At 35.2% G+C, this 21,501-nt stretch overlaps 1 protein-coding gene across 1 annotated transcript in view; it reads right to left on the bottom strand.

Moving 5' to 3' along the window:
* KCNMA1 (potassium calcium-activated channel subfamily M alpha 1) overlaps window positions 1–21,501 on the bottom strand; it is a 255,043-nt gene that overhangs the window by 132,319 nt on the left and 101,223 nt on the right. Inside the window, exons 8-13 of the mRNA XM_033515702.1 lie at window positions 20,514–20,605; window positions 9,038–9,148; window positions 7,118–7,223; window positions 5,633–5,715; window positions 3,418–3,487; window positions 1,636–1,791 (exon numbers count right to left, since the gene is read on the bottom strand). Coding sequence (XP_033371593.1) covers window positions 1,636–1,791; window positions 3,418–3,487; window positions 5,633–5,715; window positions 7,118–7,223; window positions 9,038–9,148; window positions 20,514–20,605 — 618 coding nt within the window. The remainder of the gene's footprint in view (window positions 1–1,635; window positions 1,792–3,417; window positions 3,488–5,632; window positions 5,716–7,117; window positions 7,224–9,037; window positions 9,149–20,513; window positions 20,606–21,501) is intronic.

Below are 21,501 nucleotides of genomic sequence, written 5' to 3'. Positions count from 1 at the left end.
AAAACTGCTCATCAATGAGATTGAATCTGTAACTGTACTGGAACTACTATAGACGTGTTATAAAATAAGAAAACATAGGTGGCTAAGATAATGGCAGAAGTGGTTAGATTATCTTCTGGAAACATGGTACCTGTACATATCCAGATTTTGACTTCAAGTGTTTTTAGATAAAAACCCAGGCCATAAACATGTGTGTTTCTAGTACAGTTCCCCCACAGTCAGACATTTGTCCACTTTGTCATTTTGTGAATCTCTCCACTTTGTCACTGTTTAAAACCAGTATTAAAACAGCTTGAATTACGACCGAGGCTTCTGAGGATACCCATATATTTGGATATCCTTAAGAGAAAATCGACCCCTTCTGATTCTGGAAAGACAGAAGGTAGACAAAATTTTCACAGGTACTCTAGTTCCTAGAGTGAGTTCATACAACAGGCTGCCTCAGTACTTTGCAGACATTAGTGTGGCTGTTACAAATGTTTGAGACTCCTGAGAGTCACCACAGCAGGCAAGAGTGGGAGAGACCAAACTGACTGGTAAGGAGAATGATGTTCACAACTGATACATTCTTCTGGGATATAGGTAGAAAGGATTAATATCCAATTGGCCATAAACTGAGGAGTCACAGACAGATTCCTGGTTTGCTGAGGTAAAACAACTTTTTTTTTTTTTTTTTGCTTCTTTCAGTTGGGGTTTTTTTTTAGAACATGAATAAAGATGAAGATAGTGTAACTGCAGGTGGTAAAGTGCAGAGCCCAGACCTGTTTCTATATTGAAAACTGGCCTTTTTTGATGCAATAGTATGAAATATTTTTAACACATGGGAACCTGCTGTCTTCTAAGGATGCCCTCATAAAAATTCCAGGACTTTATAAGAAGCAAATAAAGACTCACTGTCCTGCACCAAGGTATTCCCCTCTAAGAGAAGGGTCCTGGCTTTGTTACCTGAGGACATGACGGTATTTTTATTTTTAGCTTACTGGCACAATGGACTTGAAGTGGACCATGGCATACCTTTTACTCTAGTGTTTCCCATCCCATTAATAACATCCATGAGACTGGAAACTGCCACCCTTTATGTTTGGATTCAGTGTCCCTGAAACGCACCAGGAAGGATGCAGTGATTGCTGCAATCAAAGCCTTGGTCCAGTGGACCAGTACAGCTCCCACAGAAGTCTAACTGGGTTAAAATTTTGCAATCTAAGTCCAAAAGAGCTCTTAGACTGAGGAAAAACAAATACATGAGTGATGTTGTGGGAAGTTTGGGCCTCAGTTCTAACACATGCTCCTTATTCACTCACAGTCGGAGGTCAACTAATCTCTGGATGTAAAAGACCAAAATGACCAGTCCCTTTTTCTTGGCATTTTGCTGCTACATGGGGCTTAGATAAATTGTATTTTTGTTTTAGCAGCAGCAACTTTAAAAAAAAACAAAAAAACCCCCACAAATTGATAGAACCTGGCTTATTGCACAATTTTCAGAAAAAAAATTTAGCATGGAAATGTGTGCTGGTATTTTTCAGTCTTACAAAATCTGTTAATGCCTATCTGTTTCACATTTGAGTCATGTTCTCTACTCCAGTCTCAGACTACCTGAATGGCAGACTAATATGTTCTAATGAGATAAGGCATTACCTTTATGAATGACCTCATAGAGAAGAGGTTGGCTAACATTGTTGAAAGGCCCGGTGCCAGGCAGCTCTGGGCTATGAAACCCAGCTTCAGCTCAGCAAGACAGATTGCATCATCCCCTTCTTTCCAGTTCCAGCTTGGGATATTTAGTAGATGGGCCTGGAAAATAAACAAACAAACAAAATATCCCACAGGTAAAGAACCAGAAATAGAAGATAGCAGTGAATGACTTTCTCTCTTAACTTGACTTTTTCTGAGTAGCCAGAAAAATTCTTCTACTCTTCATTCTTCAGGTGTTTCAGAGCTTAATTCTATGCTAAGAAATGTTCCACTCTTACCTACTAGAGATAAAATCCTACATTTCTCAAGACATACTGGCTGTGGCACTCTGTCAAATCTGTCCTCACAGCTGAGCAAGCAGAATATGGAGAAGCTTTCCTTCCCTTCTGCATGTTCCCTTTACAGCACTTTGAGCTACTGTCTGACTGGTAAGGAACACACATCAGGAAACTAATACACTTAGATTACAACTAATTTGAAGCTGAAACCTTTAAAGGATACCATAATTTAGAAACATATACAACATCTGTCTTTTCTATTTCATTTCTTCCACTTTGATCAACAGTACTTGACAGTGAAAATCAAAATTTTTTTTCTAAGAATGCTATTTCTAAGGACAGAATGAAGAAAATAACTGAGTAAGACACATCTGAAGTATTGAAACAGATCACTTAGATAAGTATAAATATTGTTCAGTTATTGGCTTAACTCTGTTGGATTTTCTCTAACGTAACTTTTACATTTGCATAGATACAAGGAAGCACAGAGTCTTTCCTCCTTGTTTCCCCTCCTAAGTTAATTCCACAGTTCAGCACTTTGATAAAAGCTATTCTTGAAGACATACCTATTGGAATAGCAAACAAACTGAAGCATTTAAAAAAACTTCCCCTCTGTGGCTGTTTAAAGCAGAGAAACACCTTGCTTTGATTCTATAAAGACAGGCTTCTTCCATAACAATGGGAAGAGGACGTAACAAGGAGCAGTAGTTGCTCTTGTAGCAACAGGTTACAGGTATAAGGAGTTGTTATGAAACCTTCCTGGTACCAGATTTTGTGTATTTTATTGAATGAAGGTTTAGCCAGTCAAGCTTTTTCTCAAACACTGGGCAGTGGTTGATTCTTTCAGAGCTAATAAAAGAAGCAGGTCACATATGAGTACTGTGTTATCTGATATTTCCATCATAACCCTGTAAGTCAGCAGTTTATGGACCTTCTCATCTCAAGATTCAATAAATTGACTTTCATTGTGTATAAAGGTCACAAATTTACCATCAAAATGTTTTTTCAAATTTCTTTCCAAAGTGGATTTGTAATTTTGAACTTCACAATACTCTTAGTACCATATTCCACAACTGAGCTGTGTTTTATATTAGAAAACACCTAAATTTATTTATTTTGTACTCACTACTTGGCAATTTCAGGTCTACATGGTTGTGCCAGAATCAAAAAATCATAATAACCTCCAATAAGAGCAGAACTTTCAGAATTTAAGTGGTGAAAGGTCATCTGGAGTCAATAACAACTATGGACCCTGTAGCTTTGAGAATTAGATCCCAGGCAATTAATAAATGTCATGATTTTGATAAAGTCCCTTGCATATATAAAAAAATTAAATTACTTTGTAACTGAAGAAAAATTCTTGCTGTTACAGGAACTAGAAAACGTATGTATGAGTGAATGCAACGCAGCAAAATATTGTGAGCAGAAACAGTGACCATCACATTACCTTATTGTGGTACTGCAACATCTGAGTGATAATTCTTATCTTCGGATGATAATTCTTTATGGAAATAACTCTAAAAGGAGAAGGAAAAACCTATTAAGATAACTTTTAACTGATAGGGTATTTGGATAATGTATCCAAATACCTCTATTTTACTGTTTTGTCAAGTCCCACAATTAAAGCTGTACCCCTTTATTCATCTGCTTGTAAAACAGACTGATGTCAAACCTTTGAAATATTTACACACAGTCACACTGAGGTAAGAATTGTATAGGCTAGTACTAGAAAGCAATAAGCCTCAGGAAATGTGCAGTTGAATGGTTTGCTCTTATGGAGTTTGCAGAAAAAGACACGTGTTTTAGCAGCTCTGTTCAGATACTCATTCTGTTAGGAAAATATCGTAGTTGGAATTGTTACATCATCCTCTGTGATTATCTTTGTGTCTTTGAATCAGCATACTTGATAAAGTTTCCAAACAATAAATGCCTGAAAAAATCAATTTCTTCCTGTCCCATCATATATTATTTATTTATAGCTTCTAGACATTCATCCTATCTAAACACCTTGAATAATGATTTTGTGTTACACATGCAAATTAATCTTAATTTTGATGGATTTATCCAAAGATCAATATAAAAACTGATAGCTGAATGCTGAATTTATAAAACATGGGGCTACTTCCATAATCCTCACATTTTCTGCATTCTAAATTACTTAATGAATCCAAGATATATTCAATTGTGTACAGATTTTAAGTGGCTGGAAAGAAAAATATTTGAGAAATGCATGAACTGATAGTGTGCTATAAGAAAGCATTGCGCAAAAGTAAAGAGATGAACAGCCAAAAAAACCACAACCTCTTGTATTTAAAAACTAAAGATAGAAAAAGAAGATAAAACAATGAAAAGAAATCTGACTTATGAAATCATTAGTCTCACAAGACTGAATGCTGTAAGTGTTTACATTGGTGTTTTGTAGAACATATATTGTAAACTTCTGGTCTGGCTTGTGCTTTTAAGCACATCAAAGCTAGAACAGGAAATATTAAAAAAATTGCATTATTTTAACAAGTCATTCTTCTAATTTTCCATTTCTTGCTGAACTGTTTAAACATTAAATTTTTTAACTTAAATTGTGAGAAAACACAAGAGAATTCCACTCTTATGTTACAATTTTTGCATTTTATTACATTAAATGTATTAAATCTACTAAGAATGCATCAATCTGTGAATGGAATATTTTTAATGTATTTATGCAATCAATATCAAAATAAAGTTTCTTGCATTACAACTCAAATCATGTTTGTAAAATGAAACTAAGTATATTTTAGCCTTGTGTCTTTCTCAAATAGCTACATCTCTTGCACACAGTGGTATTTTCCCAGAAGAGCAATTTTAGTAGCATTTTTTTATTTCTCCCCTTCCTTCAATACACAACACGCAAACATCTGACAAGCCAGTAAAATCTGTTTGTAACACTGGCCAATCCAATTCTAGAGAACTTTTAATCAATCACTGACTGAGATTTTAGTTTTTAAAAGAAGATCGGTCTCATTAAAACTAGGATTGCATGAAGAAAACAAAAAAATGGAATGGCTTAGGTTTGTTGTAACTCTAGCTGCCATCTACTGACTGACTGTTCCATCTCCTCCCTTCAGAGACTACAAGGAGGGAAGCAGGAGATCTGGTCGCCCTAATGTCGTAAATGCCTTGTCAATCAAAACAATGATCGGTCTCCAGTGTAAAACAAGCAGGATGGAGAGAGGAGACAACTCCCTTGTATGCTTTGCTATCCCCTGAGCAGTGCACTAGTTGTAGGAGCAGATCCACCAAGGAGCAGCAGGGAAGGAAGGGCTGGAGGTGTTTCTGCCCCACTGTTGGCAGCAGCCCCGCACTGCGTGCACTCACACCATGCGTTGTTGCAGCGCTCCCTTTCCTCTCTGCCTTCACCGAGCAATACTCAAACCCTAGCTCCTGCAAAGTGACTAAGAGTGCCAAAGCCTGTGCTCCAAGTGTCTCATCTGACACACTAAAGACAGATGAAACAGTTGAGGTAGGAATTTAGGGTATTCTCACCTCTGGACTTTTGTGAGGATCTTTAAATTTGTCCTCTAAAAAACCTCAAAACCCTACAGTGTTCTTTAAGTGCAACAGATCAGATATAAAATTAGCTAATCAGAGTTAAGAACCAAAAAGCTATTAAAAACTGCAGAGTTTACCTCATAATATTGGAGGCATCTTCAGCATCTGGGTCAGCGCAGTATTTATTGGCAAGGATTAGGCACGCGTCTGCTGACTCTATCTGAGACACCAAAGAAAAAGGAAACATATAAAGCAACGTCTCTTTCCAGCTCTTCTTTCCTCATAAACTACCAGGGAATCCAGCACTGGCTGCATGAGTGTGTCAGTTCTCAATACTGCTAATCAAAAATGTTTCTAGGCTAACATGAGTTCATGCCAGTGATTATGACCATTCTCATGGACACAGAGAATTTCTTGAAATTTGCTTATGATGATCAGAGCAGCTCAGCAGTTCAATTGACGACTCTTACTTTGGATCAGCTAGACCACAGAGGCGGTAATGTTAATCTTTTGTAACCAGATACTGGAATTTGGACTTCTAAATTCATGGGAAGTTCATTCATTCATTACATCAGTACAGTGCTCTCACAAGTCCTGCAGCTTTGTTTGGGAATTTAAGTGCCTTACTATTCAAGACAGGAAGAGATGGCTGAACCAATTTAGAATCTGAGCACCAGATATAGAAAGCAAGAGGAGGACAACTGATCTATTCACAGGACCTCTAGATTCACACAAACCTGAGCTTTACAGAACTCAAAGCAGATGACAAAAGTATTTTCCAGTGTATACAATGAAATATCAACACAAAGAAGGGTGGAATACAGAACACAAAATAAGAACACGCGATTTTATGGTCATAATTAGAACATGCTCTGATGAACTGAAACAGTGCGCATTGGGCTACAAAAATCTTAAGCAATTTCTGCAGTCAAAATGGACAAAAAACATGATTAGTACTCCAGAAAGTGTTAATAACACTGTACTAAAATATTCTTGGCTTAAGTAACCAATTTACATTCCATTGGGGAGAAAAGAAACAAAAAAGTTAACAATGTATATGAAAACTTGCACTTTTAAGTTTTTTAAATTTGCTTTTTTTTTAAAGCTTCATGCTTTAAGAGAATGAAATATTTTACTTTTTAGAAAGTCTAAAAAATAAATATCTAAATAAGCAAAACTATCTCATTTTATCTCCCAAAAATCTCACATTTTTCTTTAAGGATTCTAGACAACAGAAAAGGGGTTTGGAGGGTGAAAAAATATTTTTTTAATTGTTCTGATAAGATAACAGCATTTTAAGCAATTATTGTAAGACAATATCTTGCTATATCAAACATTAATGTAAAACACACTTTTGAGAAACACCAATGAAAAATTCATAAAGAGTTGAATGGAATGGCAGACAATGTATCTTATGTCACTGTTGCTGCAGCTTTGAAGATCTAAGATATGGGTAAAAAAGGTTTACCAGGTTAGATATAATTTATTGCTTAAGATAATAGAGATGGAAAAACACTCTTTTGGGGTTACATGAAGGGCTTTAGCAGGATTTTTTCTAAATAATGCAAGGAATACTTAGAAAAAGGTCAAATAGCAGGAGAACAGAACAACAGAGCTGTTACCTTCACTCTTGCCAGGTCATGGGGATTAAGGACTGAACCCTGATAAAATTCCACCTGAGTGAAGTGTCGTTTAAAAAGAGCTTCCAGCTCAAGGTTAGGGGAGATACTGCATTGGAAAGAGGAAGGAAACACAAGAGCAAATGAGAAGTCAGTTTCCATAACTGCTCCATTTCCTGCATTTACAACCCCACCCATTTATTCATTTTAGATATCCAGACATCTGCTGATTCTTTTTCTGTGGTGTGGAAACAGCTTGCCTGGCTTAAAAGATAAACACTACCTTGCTTTTGTCTGCTGTGCTTCTGGCCCACCTTGTGCTACTCTCCTCGTCCATCCTGTGTACATTTCCAAGGGATGTGAATCCAGAAGTATGGATGCAAACATTTGAAAACATCCTCTCCCAGCATTCTACCCAGGAATTACACAGTACCAAAACCATCCTCTGTATGTCCCATCATTCCCCCAATGCCTGACTGTGTTGAATAAAACAGCTCAATGCAAGATCACTAAAAATCAGGAAAAGAAAGCAGACAGGGACCCTGTGGCCTGTATGAGCTACAATTAAAACAAACATAATGATGCTGTGACTTTCTGTCTCATTTCATTTTGCCAGAAATAAAAGAAAAATTAAATGGATTACAGTCAATTACATAACGTGGACCAACATTGTAAATATATTTTCTGGTGCCACTCATTAAAATAGAAGGGATTTAATAGCTACAGGCACAAACAAGCAGCAAGGTGCTAAACTCATTTCATGTGAATGTGCAGTTTCCTGATTCCTACCACATATTTTCACTGCGGAAATCCTGATCTCCAATTTCCTCTCACAGTCACTTGTTATTACATAGAGAGGGAATGCAAAAAAAAAGGATGTAGTTCCTTGAAGATATCATCACTTGTTCAAATTGAAAGGACTAGATGAAAAAATTGTGCAAATGATGCTGATTCTTAGTTTCCACTGTTAAGTCATCACAAATGATTCCTTAACTTTTTAATCATTTTCCTTGACAAAACTGCACAAATTCATTGCTGAATGCAAAAATATTATTTATTTATAACTTGCAACTCGTCTAAGCAGATGCCATTACAGAACAGAAAAGATACTGTCTCCTATCACATGGCTTTTTCTAGCAGTTCCTCCCCTAGGCATAGCTATTAGGCATTGTATTATTTATTAAATTATATTAACATACACATCATGTAGAGCCTGCAAGAAACACCAGCCTCATTAAGACACCTTTCCAAATTCTACATCAGAAAAATGCAAGCTCCTATGTGTGTGTAGGTATGTAACACAATAAAGAGCAGTACTGATTATCACCATGACAAAAAATTAATTTCTATCATCAATAGATTTGTAAAGTATCTGTTATATTAAAACTGATCCTGCACCTACATTTTTCATTTTATAAATACTCTGCAATTTGAAATAAGCATTTTCTCCTAGAGAAATCTAGTATGGTGAGGTTTCAGTTTTTGATTTCAGTAGGGTGAAAAGGTATTTTCAGATACCTTGAGTTTGTACAACATATATACTTTTCATTAGTTTTATTGATGTTGCCAATTTGGTAGTTTTCTTAGAAATATTTACCACTAAAAAAAACCTGATGTATTTATTTGCATTTCAATATTTTTTATTTCATAATCCAATCCCCACTTCAACTATGCATTTAGCAATGTACCTCAGAGACAACACAACTGGATTTGAAGTCTGTCTGCTTGCAACAAATATACTTAGTAGGGGGTTATGGAAAATGCAGGGGGAAAAAATTTCTCTCAAGACATAAATAAACATAAACGCAAATATTGATTTTATGGTTTTATGGAGTTTTAAATATTCTGTCTTCCCAGAAGATACAGCTTAACTTAATGAGTTTTAGTAACAGATGACAAGAGCAATGCTGAAAGATTACTCACTTATGCAGAAAGACGATTTCTACATTGACATCGTCCCTATCCTTGTGCAGGAAGTCCTTCAGGAAGTTCGACACACTTTCAAGTGTTATGTGACCACAGACAACTATGTGCCTGTTACAGAAAATACAGAGTTAATCTTGCAAAGAAGGTACAACAAGCAAGCAAGAAAGCAGGGATGGAAATGATAACTTATTGAGAAAAAAAAAGCATTAGTCTCTTCATGATGTTTCTCTAGATACCATTCCACGAAATCAGAGAAGAAAAACAGCAATTCCAAAAGGTTTTTTGTAACTGCAAATGTAGTATATATGTACATGCACTCACCTGTAAAGCCATTTGCCCATGTTGTATTCCAAATTTAACAATAATTAGGATCACTTATTAACTGTATTATTATGCACTGTATTAACCAGTCTCTTTCAAAGTCATATTTCTTCATTTCACACATCTTTCTCAATATCTTTAACTCCTCTAATGAGATTTACTGTTTAAATTTTTGGGTTATGACAGCAAATCTCTCTAGAATGATTTAATATTTTTCTACAGTTGAAGCAACATTTTCATGCCAAGGAAGGTAGTGCAAAACTTGCCAATTATAGGCCATAAGCAGCAAGAAAAGAAATCTTTTTCCTACCATAAATCCTAGAAGGACAGTGCTTTACAACAAAAAGTCATTGTTTACTATTATCACTTTTCTGGCAGAGCACAGTCTGTTAAACAATTATTTTGAAATATGATAACTCCTTCTACATGAGTACTTAATGACATCACCAGGACTCAAATGCAATTTTAGAAATAACAACAATATTACATTTCATTTGTTTCATTTTATTTAACTGGCAAGAAATAGAAGTTTTTAAGAGATTCTGGCCATGCTGGTTTGTATTTAACGTAGGACTCAATATATGAATGTTCATTGCTGAACTTGCTATTCATAGTTTCTGCTTTACCTTTATTTTTCTTTTTAACCATGAGTTAAAGGTGCAATAAATGTCCTTGAACTGCAAACACTTAAAAACACAAAAACACAATTCAAAGCTTTCCTCTTTTATGAGATGGTAAGCACAGTATCAGCAAACAAGACATAAAATACACCAGGTCAGCCTTTTTCCTTGGGGTGAGGGATTTTGCGGAGGTTTCCTCTGGGAGCTTTGCAACCTGGCAGAGTTTGCAGCAGGCTGGGGAGAGCCATGCCTCCACTGCTCCCACCAGCAGGATCCCCTGTTTCCCTGATGGCCACGTGCCTGCGTTGCCAGAGGTGTACATGTATGACTTAGTACACTGTTATTCATAAAACAGCAATGGAAAACCTCAGAAAGCTTCAGATTCTGAAGAGATATTTAAAACCTTAGGGGTTTACTTGATGTAAATTCTGAACAGATTGTCTGGTACATTACATTACACTAACTTATAGGGAAGTTCTTTCTGTCTGGTGGTATACAACACTTTTCCTGACTATAAAACCATCTAGCACCAAAAACCCACCAAGTCCCAGGGAAATAGAAGCTGAAAATAATAATTTGTATTTCTAATTTTGCCTGTGCACATTTTCTAAGATGACCAATTTTAAACTATAGCTATTACTTTCATCAAATGTCTACATCTATTACTAATTAAGAAATTGAACTTTCCATCTAGATAGCTTATGCATTGATTTTGATAGCAGAAATAAGTCCTGATTTTAGGGGAAGTCCTTTGTACAGATCCAGTGTTGTTAGCTTTAGATGGGTCTCTTCCTGAAAGCTCTTCTGCTACATTGCATTCCTATGGAGAAAACTGATTACCTCCCTGGCTGATTTCACTTAATATGGGTTCTTTTCTGTCATTAATTAGAGTCCACATTTTAAAAGTATGGCTGTGCAACCCAAAATACTGTACTGCAGAAGAAATTATCAGAGTACCAAAATATTACAAGGTAATTCATGTTCTGAGATCCCTCCAGAGGTTATTTGCTGCAAAAAGCTCCTGCTAAAAGCAGATGCAGTTGGGACATTCCTGTTATGACTCTCACTGAGTATGGACTCACAGCAATCAGCTCCAGGGAAAATAAAACATTTGGCTTCCAAAAACTCTTGCATTTGGGTATCAGGACTAAGTGTTTTTTGGAGTGTTAAAAGGCATCTGCAATGTGGTTTCATTTCATACTCTCATTTTTGGAGTTGGACACAATCTATTCTTCTCTTCCTTGCTACTCTTTTACAGTGCAAGGCAGTGTCCTGAACAGTCACTTCAACAAAACCTCCTAGCTTTCAAAGAGTATTTTCTGATAAGGTACTTGCATCCATTTTTGGAAGAAAACTCCCACCAAGAAAATCTCCCTTTAACATAAATTATATTTTTGCTTAGCAGTAAAAGAATTTGAAAATAGATTTCCTACTTGCCCATAGTGAGTTATTAGGTATATTATTCAAGAAAACATGAAGAGCTTATAATATTCCAATCTGTCCCGCATATGATTTGAAGATTTATAACTTCCTCTGTTTGATTCAGTAACCATTGTATTTGCTTTTTAATTATTTTTTTTAAACAAACATTTTTTTCCATGCGCTGAGAAACTAAAGCCCACATAGTGGAGTTGGTTAGTAGAAAGACATTGAATTAAATTCATTTGGTCAACAAAAAAATCTAACTTTTGCATTAAGCTTTTCTTTATGAAAAACTTCAGAACTAATACATTATTATTACTATTATTTATTTATTTATTAATGCTTTAAAAGCAAAATCTATAAAGTCCCTTGCCATACCGAAAAACATGACTGAAGAATTTAGACATTTTTATTACTGATAGGTAATTAGGAGGACTAAGGTTTATGTTAAGTACTAGTTGTCATTGGTACACATATCAGATGAGAAATTGGTTTAATATACCAGTGGGAATCTATATTACATGATTGTGATGCTGTAAAAGAAACCTTTCACAAAGAATCAAAAGCTTATCAGGAGTCATATTATATCAACAAAGATGGACTAATCCATCCTCTCCTATATATATTTAGCATTCTCAAAATCAATTTGAGAAATACAAAAAATATGAAACTATTTCAAATATGAAGAATTGGCACAGATGTATACAGTTGGTTTCAACTGTGATTATACATAATTGAAATGCTCTACAGTACCTATTTTTTTCCACTCTATATTGACATAATGATCCATTTACTAATAATACTCCAGCTTCTTATAAAGTAAACAAAAATGTCGATAAAAAATCCAAAGCTACTAAAAGACAAATTGTTTCAGTAAGGAAAGCACTGAAATGAGAAAAAGTTAAAACATCTAGATTTCTGGCATGAGATAATTGAGAACATACACTTGAACCATGTAAATAGCACTGTAAATGAAAACAGATCCACTGTGAATGGGATTCTATAAAAAGGATCTTTTCATGGTTCTTCCTTCAGAGAACACAATACACAAATCTTTTGCCTGTTTATTTTGCAAGAATTATCCATTGTATTGGAACAAGTATAAAGAACCTGAAAAAATTCACTCCAACTGGTCTGTCCTAATAAATCAAAAATAATAAACACAAAATTCTGCTCAGTATTCAGTTGAATACTTGGTGTTCACTTGTCAAGTAACTAAAGGAAGTGTGGTGCATATTGATCTAGATGCCTCTATAAAATTATGATACTCATATCAAATACATATTCTCAGATCTTTTTGTGGTGTTTCTGCTTAGCATTCTGATCATTCTTTCATCTACTGACCATCTAAACTCTTTATATACCAAGAGCAGGCTGCTGTGGTTGAAGCAGACAGCAGCTTGTAAAGTCTCACAGGTTTTGCTCAAAGAAATTATGGATGTCAGCCATGTTTCCTTATTAAAAAAAGTCAATAAATGTCAACAGAGACAGTATATGTGGTCTGCTTGTTTATCTATTAGTGATATGCATTCTTAAACATACCAGTTTACAGTATGTTTCTAGATGCTTGTGCTTTTTGTGATTTACCAAACATTACTCAGGATTCTGATACTTCAGCTCAGAACTCCATGTGTGTGCTTCTGTGTGTCTCTCTTATTTCAGTTTAAACTCCCCTCTCAGATTAACTCTGTTCGAGTAGTAAGTGCTGTGCAGCCACAATTTGAAGTGTTTCCCATTCTTTTTCACAGATGACTTGAGCCCAAGGATGATGGTCCTCTAAGGATCTCTTATGTAGCCAATGTGTAAAGCAAAAAAAAAGTAATTAAACTGGAAGCTAATTTCTCAATCTGATTCTCCATCTATAAATATTCCAGTAAAAAGGAGACAAGCAGAAAACATTAAAGGAAAATTGATTGTCAAGCAAGTTTAACATTTTTTCTCCTACAACTGTTTGTTCAAAAGTAGATTTTTATTATTCTCTTTATTCCTGAAGGATTAAAGATCTCAAAAGTGTTGCAGTTCTAATAAGTGTTGGAAACACTAGAATATGTATCAGTATTAAAAGTATACAAGCATATGGCCATACTGCCAGAGGATATGTAATTGCAGTATGTGAAAACATATCTCAGGTACCTTTAAATTCTGTAAATTGGACCTGATAGCTTCAACTGCCAGCTATTTAGGAACCAGAGTGTACTTGTACAGCTGCTGTGCTTAATTCTGACAGAAAATATCTGTTCTTTCCACCATGTTCCATGCCTTTGGAGTCTCTCTTAAATCATGAATAAAGAAAAAGGGATTAGGGAATACCAAGAAGCACTCAAAAAGCTCTATTCAGTATATGGTGCACAGTACAGATCAGTGGAACCCTACTGGATCCTACATCAGATTAACACAAATAGGAAATTGTTAATGTCAGGCATTTGAAATTTTCTCTGATGCAAATATTAAGTCACTTTGTGACCAATACAAGAGTGCATTTCAGCTCCTTTAATCCAGGATAAATAGCACACTTCTTTGTTTAAACTGCACATTAGAGCTTTCATCCAAGTCTGTTTGCAATGACATGCTATCCTAAAGGACTCACTCTGGCCTGCTTTGTTTATCTAAACTTTGCTTAGCTACAGCTAAATGAATTTATCTTGCATTTTTATGATCATGATCTAAGGAATTTTACAATGTTTCTCTATAAACCAAGTTAAATGTTAATATTCTTTCTTTGATACACACCTCCAAACCAGCAATAATAAAATGAAAGCACAGGGATTTATTTCTTCCAGGGTCTGAATTAGTTAAGAGGTCTCCACTATAGCTTAGAGGATGAATATTGATCCTTTCATTCAGTCTGAATGGCAATATTATTTAGAGTATTTCTGCTTTTATGAAAAATATCACAACATTTAGGCATAACACACATCTATCACCAGAAGACAAAAGTGAATAGTTTACTATAAACAGGAGTAAAAACTGCTGAATAGCATGCACAAGGAGCCCCTACTAGAAAGCTTACAGTAAAATGCAGGGGTAACCTACACCTCCAGCATTAGCATCTCACTTGCAAACAGACCTTAATCAACTGTTCTAATCCCTCCACACCCTGGACTTCATTTCTGTAACATTTTGTGTGGCAGATATCACACACACAAGCCATCCTGCTTTTACTTTTGAAACCAACTGAAAGTGTTTTGTATTAAATACATTGCTTTGCCCCATTATTACTCATTTTCAAATCACCTTACAGGTTTTCTAAATGCTCAATGAGTCAAAAAATAATGAAATCCATTGTAAGCAATGCAGGAGCTAGGAAAAGATATTCAGATTTTTGAGCATTTTATCCACAAGCAGAGCCAATGCATTTCTTTCCACAGAAATCATCCCAAAATGTCATGACTAATTTTCTGCAACAGAACCTGAGTGAAAGCAAGAAGTCTCTAAAACTTGCTGATCAATTAATCACTTCTGCCATCTCACATTGCACAGCCTGGAATGCCATGGACTGTATAGTTTGTAGAATTTGGTAAATCAGCAGATTTATAAATCAGATTCAGTCTTTCTTGGGTCAAAATTTGAGCAGAAACAACTGCTATTTGATGTCAATTCCAAAAGGGGTCTTTTAAAAGTTTAAGCAGAGAAAAGGAACTTTTACTACTTCAAATAGAAATATAAAATAAGCACTATTATTGTAGGAATGGAATGTGATATGAGACCTCAAATACACATTTTAAAGTCATAATGTTCTTATATGTCACTTCCCACATTGCCTTTCTTACTTTCAAAAGAATGGATATAGTTCAATATGCACACAAAATTGAAAAGAAAAGTTTGTCCTATTTCTTCTATCTGTCAGTCTATTTAGCACTCATCAGATTTTCTTTATCGCTAAGTGGAATTTCATTTGAAAAAGTGGGATTAGAAGAATGGCTAGCAGATGGGGAAATAGAGACACCCCTGGGATCATAATGTAATCCATGTCACATTCTCTTATTACATTCTCATCCCACTGAAAAAATAATATCTTACGTATTGCATCAAATTATTTAATATAAGAATTTAATGTCACTTTCTTTGGAGCTATGCCTCTCATTACTGCAGCAAATGGACCTTTTCTTTGGTTAAGCCATTTCTCTTTCTTTTTTTTTTTTTTCTAATTTGTAATGAAATTCAAATGTCTAATGAGTCCAATATGGCCTGTCAACTTAAATTATCTGTTTGTCTTTCTGTTTACCATATCTATCTGTCTACAGTTTTTATTTTTCTCTGTGAAGTTTAGTTATTGAATCCCATGTTCCCTTCTGGAAGGAATTTCTAACAGATGATTATTTCTGTTGATATGTTGATGATTTGATAATTTATAGCTTGTAAATTTAAGAAACTTGAAGAAATCTCTGGGAAGCAGAGCAGATCATGAGGGAAGAGAAACAGGAGGTTCTAATACCTTATAGAGTAAAGGACTGTGATTTCATCAAAATGCATTTTTAATCTTATATATTAACTATAATAATAGTTGTATTATTATATATAATAATATATATATCCTCTGGATATAGTATAATATAAATAAATAAATAACATAAATATCCTCTGAATAATTTATTTTTACATCTTTTGAATCTGTAATGAAGTCTACCATAAACCTGTGCTATGGTGACAAAGCGAGCAGTTTATACAGACACAGTCAGAAACACAGAATGGGTCAGGTTGGAAGGGACCACAGTGGCTCTTCTGGACCAACCTCCCTGCTAGGGCAGGTCATTGCTCTCTCTGCCATACCTATTCATGGAAAGCTGTCTTCTACTTTCTGCCCTCATAAAGACTCTGCATCAGATTTGACAGCATAAAAAAGACAAAAAATTTGCATAAAAAAGACAAAAAAATGTACTCCATGGAATCAGAAGTCATTAATTCAATGTAAAGACTGAAAAAAATCAGTAAGTTATCCAGGCTGAATTTATCAGTTTACAAATGTTCTTTCCATATGCTTTCTAGAGCTTTGTGCACACTGATTTACAGTAAGTTAATATCTTCAACTGGAAAATATTTCACAGAATTGAAATCCAGTCTGATAGTATGCAAACACAATTACAGAAATGGAACAAAAACAATCTTGATTCAAAAGTAAATTCGTAAATAAAGAATAAAATTTTAATTATTAATTAGTAGAGGTAAAATGTATCTGGATCTTTAATCACACCACATACCACACCTCAGTAACATGAATATTCTAAACAAATAAACAAAATAAACTTGTGGTTTTTTTTTTTCCTTAAAATAGCACAGATGATCTTTAAAGTCCTATTTTGGCTGGAACCAATTGTGTAAGTTCCAAAACATCACAAAAATAGTGCTACAGCATAAATCCACTTATCCAAATGCAAGACTTTCTTGGGAAAAAAAGCCTTACTTCAAAATAATTAAAGCCTGAACATTACAGAAAAGCAGGTAATTACAGCACTTTAGAAATCCATCCAAAGTGATCAATGACCCTTCCAGCCTTCCAGAGGTATGAATTCATGAACAAACCTGCAGGCTTAATGTTCTATTCTAAAAGCAGCTATGCTGACAGAGTGGCAGGTACCTTTTCATCCTTTTATGGTACTTCACTTTAGAAACATCAATTTAAAATGATCCCTTGAATATTAGCTCATGAATTCTACAAATAATTCAGAGAAAAACCTTAAACAAGGTCAAATTAAAAGCTTTAAAAAAGAAGAGCTAAATGTAGACAGGGTGTAAGGAAGCATGTGTGTTTTGTTTGTTTGTTGGGATTTTTTGGTTGCTCGGTTGTTTATTTTGTGCCAAAAAAAAATGTGATTGTAATTGTGCCAAACTCTTTACTCATCATTAAATATGTACATTTGTCCTTAGTTACATTTTGTATAAATATATTGGTATAGATATTTTGGTATAAACACAACAGTAAGAACTGCTGTTTATTTTACAGCTGAAGATGAAACTTCAATCAAAGACCATAAAGAAATTCCTGTTCCTTAGATGTCAGCTTACAATAATATTACAAAGCAGGAATTATATATAATTCAATTTAAAATCTAAAAATTTCCCTGTGGACTTTCACAACTAAATGAACCTATTATCTAGTAAGTTTAACCACTGATAACTGCATATTGTCTACAAATTACTTTTGTTTCCAAAGTTTATATGTATGGGTCTAATCTAAGACAAAAATAAGGTTCTTTATTATGCAAAATGAATCCTATATAGGATATCCTATGGCTGAAAAGCAAAATGAAATGTGAGATCAAACTTGGTGTGTTGGTTATTTCTCTTCTTTAGTTAGTGAAGTTTGTATCAATAATTCTTAGGCGTACATTCTAGCTCCTTTATAGTCACTATTCTGTAGCGAGGCTCTCCATAGTATTGAAGTCACTTAGTGCAAAACTCAAAACATACATATCATACACTGCTTTTAATTTCTGACCTAAATGTTTAATAATCATGTTATTACACACACAGAGTTTAGGAGGCAGCATGTTGTGCTGTTTCCTGGCTTGGTTGCTAGCTGGGGTTAAACTATGACAATGTTTAACATATACACAGATGCTACAAAGCAGATTCCACATATTTATCTATTTTGGACAGAGTTAAAAAACTACACACATTTGCTGTTTTAAGGGCTGAAACTATACCTTTCACCGAAATTCAGCTGTTTTCATATTGGAAAGGTATTTAATTTTATCTGGAAACTTTCTGACATTGGAAATAGAACGACTGTAGTTTCTCATTATTTTTGCTGCCAGAATCTATGCTTGGTTGCTCAACTAAAGACCTTATACTGCTAATTACTACCACATGCCCATATCCCAAGCAAAGGAAAACTTATTGGTTCTGACAATCCATTCTCTCAACACTGAATTCCAAATGAAAACTTCAATTTTGGCCAAACATAACATTTCATCAATCTTGTTCTACTGACTGCAAAAGCAACATCAAACAAGGGGTGCTAATGGCTTTTTACTGTGCAGTTCCCAAGCTTCAGATTCTCTGATGAAAGACCCACATGAACAAAGGACATCTTTAAACTATTTAGTAATTCATAATTGAACCAGAAAACAATGCATAAAGTAAATTGAACAGTTTGTACGCTGATGACAGAGTTGAGTTTCAAGCAACAAATTACATGAGCAGTAGAGATCAGCAGAGAAAGCACTGACAACAGAGTGAGATAAAAACAGATAGTGCACATAAAGAAAGACAAAAACGAACAATGGAAAAATAAAATTAAGCACGCCCCAAAGCCAGCAGAAGCCTGTAATCTGAGGTTGAGCTTTTCAGGATGTGAGGTTCTGACTGAAGATCAGGTCCAAATTTAGAGACATCTGAGCAATGCTGGGTACTAGTGACAATGTAGAAGGGGAGGGACGAACTGTGTGTAAAACAGGCTTTAAACACATTCCCCTCTGCTGTAACTCCTTTGGAGATTTGAAAACAGAGGGATATGTTCTAAGTTTGAAAAGCTTCTCTTTGAGAAAACAATGAATATAAATATGAATGGCCTCTGTCACAGATAAGAATTTTGGGAAATTAACAATAATACTCAATATCAGAAATAAATCAAGGCAAGTTTGTCTAGGTAAGAGATTCAAGTTTCCAACATCAGTGTTTAGAGTTTACCTTAGACATTTGAGGGTATCTCAATAAATGCATGTATTGAAGTTTACTGTCTAATGAACAGAAAATAGCATAAATTATATCTAATCTCAAAACTTTGATTTATCTACAGAGTGATATAAAACAGTACTGTAGAATTTGCTCTGTGGGACATTTACAGTCTTTCTGTTACACAGAGAGGAGAAATAACCTGATAAAACCATAATCCACTTCAACAAAATGTCACATGGGTGATGATTTGAAAGGAACTAATTTAAAAATTATCTTCTTAAAGTAAGAAGGGGAACAATCCATTAGATAAATTTCTTGCAGTACCTTATTTATATCATATGGAAAGGGCTCTCTATATGACTAGGCTTTCAGGGCAAATACACTCTGCCAGTGGATGTCACAGAGGTATGTAATGAAATGAAGGATGGCAACACTAAAGGTGATATTGTGCTGTATTGCACCATATCGCCAAGGACATCTAGCTCAGTAAAGGCCATATCCTAGCATATCCAGGAGCTGGGAATGCCAGAAAGGGCTAGTTTTAACTTGGTCAAGAAAACGAGCTCGCTTTTAATGGAAATGTAATGAGGTAATGTGGTCCAATAAAATTTAACCTTCGTCACCAGGTAAAAGTAGTAGGTTTGGTGTTTTACCATACTATTTTGATATTAAGGCTACTGCCTGTTCTTCTTCAGATATTCTCAGTACAGGGAAGAGAATTGCTTTAAAATCCCTGGTCACAGATTCTAAAATCAAGAGAGTTTGCAATATCCATGGAAAGTCAAAAAGAAGTTGAATGAGGTCTGAATCTGCTGGTTGAACATTGAGAAACAGAGCTGTTAGGCTTCTGACACGGTCAGTCCAACAGAACAAACTGGTCAATATATAATTCCTGTTTTGCATCCAGTAAATCAATGTTTTCTGAAGAACTGAGTTGTCTGAAAATCATGTGAATTATCATTGTCGCTTGGGTAAGATATAAACCACATGATATTCTGATGCCCAAAATGGTGAAGTGACAACTCATCCTAGCTGCAGAAGTTAACTGCATGTGTAACAGCAGCACTTTTCACAAGGTATGTCAGTGTACTCTGAGTGGTATCCAAGTTCTTTTGAAGTAGGGACAGAATGTTGTGACTTGTACCATAGCACAGCCCAGGTCTCTAATCATAGTGTGACAACTCTCCAGTGGTAACATCTGACGTCAAAGAATACAGCCTTGTAAGCTGTGAGTCAGCTATTACCACCTTCAGGGGCTCTTTAGAGTCCCACAAACCACACCTGGTCTTTTTGGACTTACTTTCTGCCTCGGGTTGAGTTAAAAGTTCCGCCGTATTTCTTCCGATTAAGGATGAGAGCAGCAATTTCTGGCACGTAGCGAGCAAACATTGCCTACATGCATGAAACAAAAACACAAAAAAAAAAAAAAAGAAAATGGCATGCAGAGAGTGTTCTACTGCAGCAGAGGCAGCAGAGCCTCTTGGGATACTTACTTTCTTCCACTAACCGCACTATAGGAACCACCATATTTCTTGCGGTTTCCTATTAACTCTATGATTTCAGGGACGTAGCTGGCAAACATGGCCTAAGAAGAAGATAGGAGACAGAAGAAAAGACTAAAAAGAGAGGCCAAAGAAAGGGGGATGATGAATATTTTCAGAAGATATATATTTTTAAGATCTGAAAATGCAAAAGAATTAGATCTATGCAGTTGTTTAAAAAGAAAATTAAAAAAAAAAATGAAAAAGTTCTTATCAAACAAAACAAGAGGGCTCAATGTAAAAGTTTGTCTTGGAGAAGGTATACATCTTATAAACAAAGAAAATGGTCAAAACAGAAAAAAATGGACATATAAAACAAAACAAGAACAAAATTACTTCAAACTGGTATCTAATCCCAAAAAACAGTTATGTCTATTTCTTCATGAAGAGGGGAGGGGAAAAAAAACCTATCCAAGCCCCATTGCAAAAAAAAAACCAAAGCCAAGTATTACTGTTACATTTCTGTTTTAAAATACAGACTCTTCCCCCCCATGGTAAGAATTTAAAAGAAGACAAAAACAAGAGGAAATCAGGGGTTATTTCCCCATCAAGAAACAAAAAAATCACACCCCGCCCCCCCCCAAAAAAAAAACTTTTCCAAAAGTTCTTGGGTTTAGAAGGATTGGAATAACATGTGATAGAAAAAAAGGTTTTGAGGAGAAAATAAAAATTATTGTGCCATGTTTTGTCCAACAAACAGTTTCCTTGTGGCTGGATACTTCGAAGAGCTACTGCCATTTGACATGCCAACGAACAGAGATGGGAATGCATATATGTAATGCCCATACATATCTGTGTGTGTCTCATATATGGCATTCATAACATTGGTTACATACATACCACCTCTGTGAGATGTATGTATACGTGAAATCAATGGAGGAGGGTAAAGTAACAATATACTTATGTGTGTATGGGAACTATACACATTACGAGTCACCTG

The sequence above is a fragment of the Parus major genome, chromosome 6, assembly GCF_001522545.3.
Source record: "Parus major isolate Abel chromosome 6, Parus_major1.1, whole genome shotgun sequence".
Classification (NCBI taxonomy): Eukaryota; Metazoa; Chordata; class Aves; order Passeriformes; family Paridae; genus Parus; species Parus major.
The sequence above is the reverse complement of the archived record's forward strand: the minus strand, read 5'-3'. Positions and strand labels throughout refer to the sequence as shown.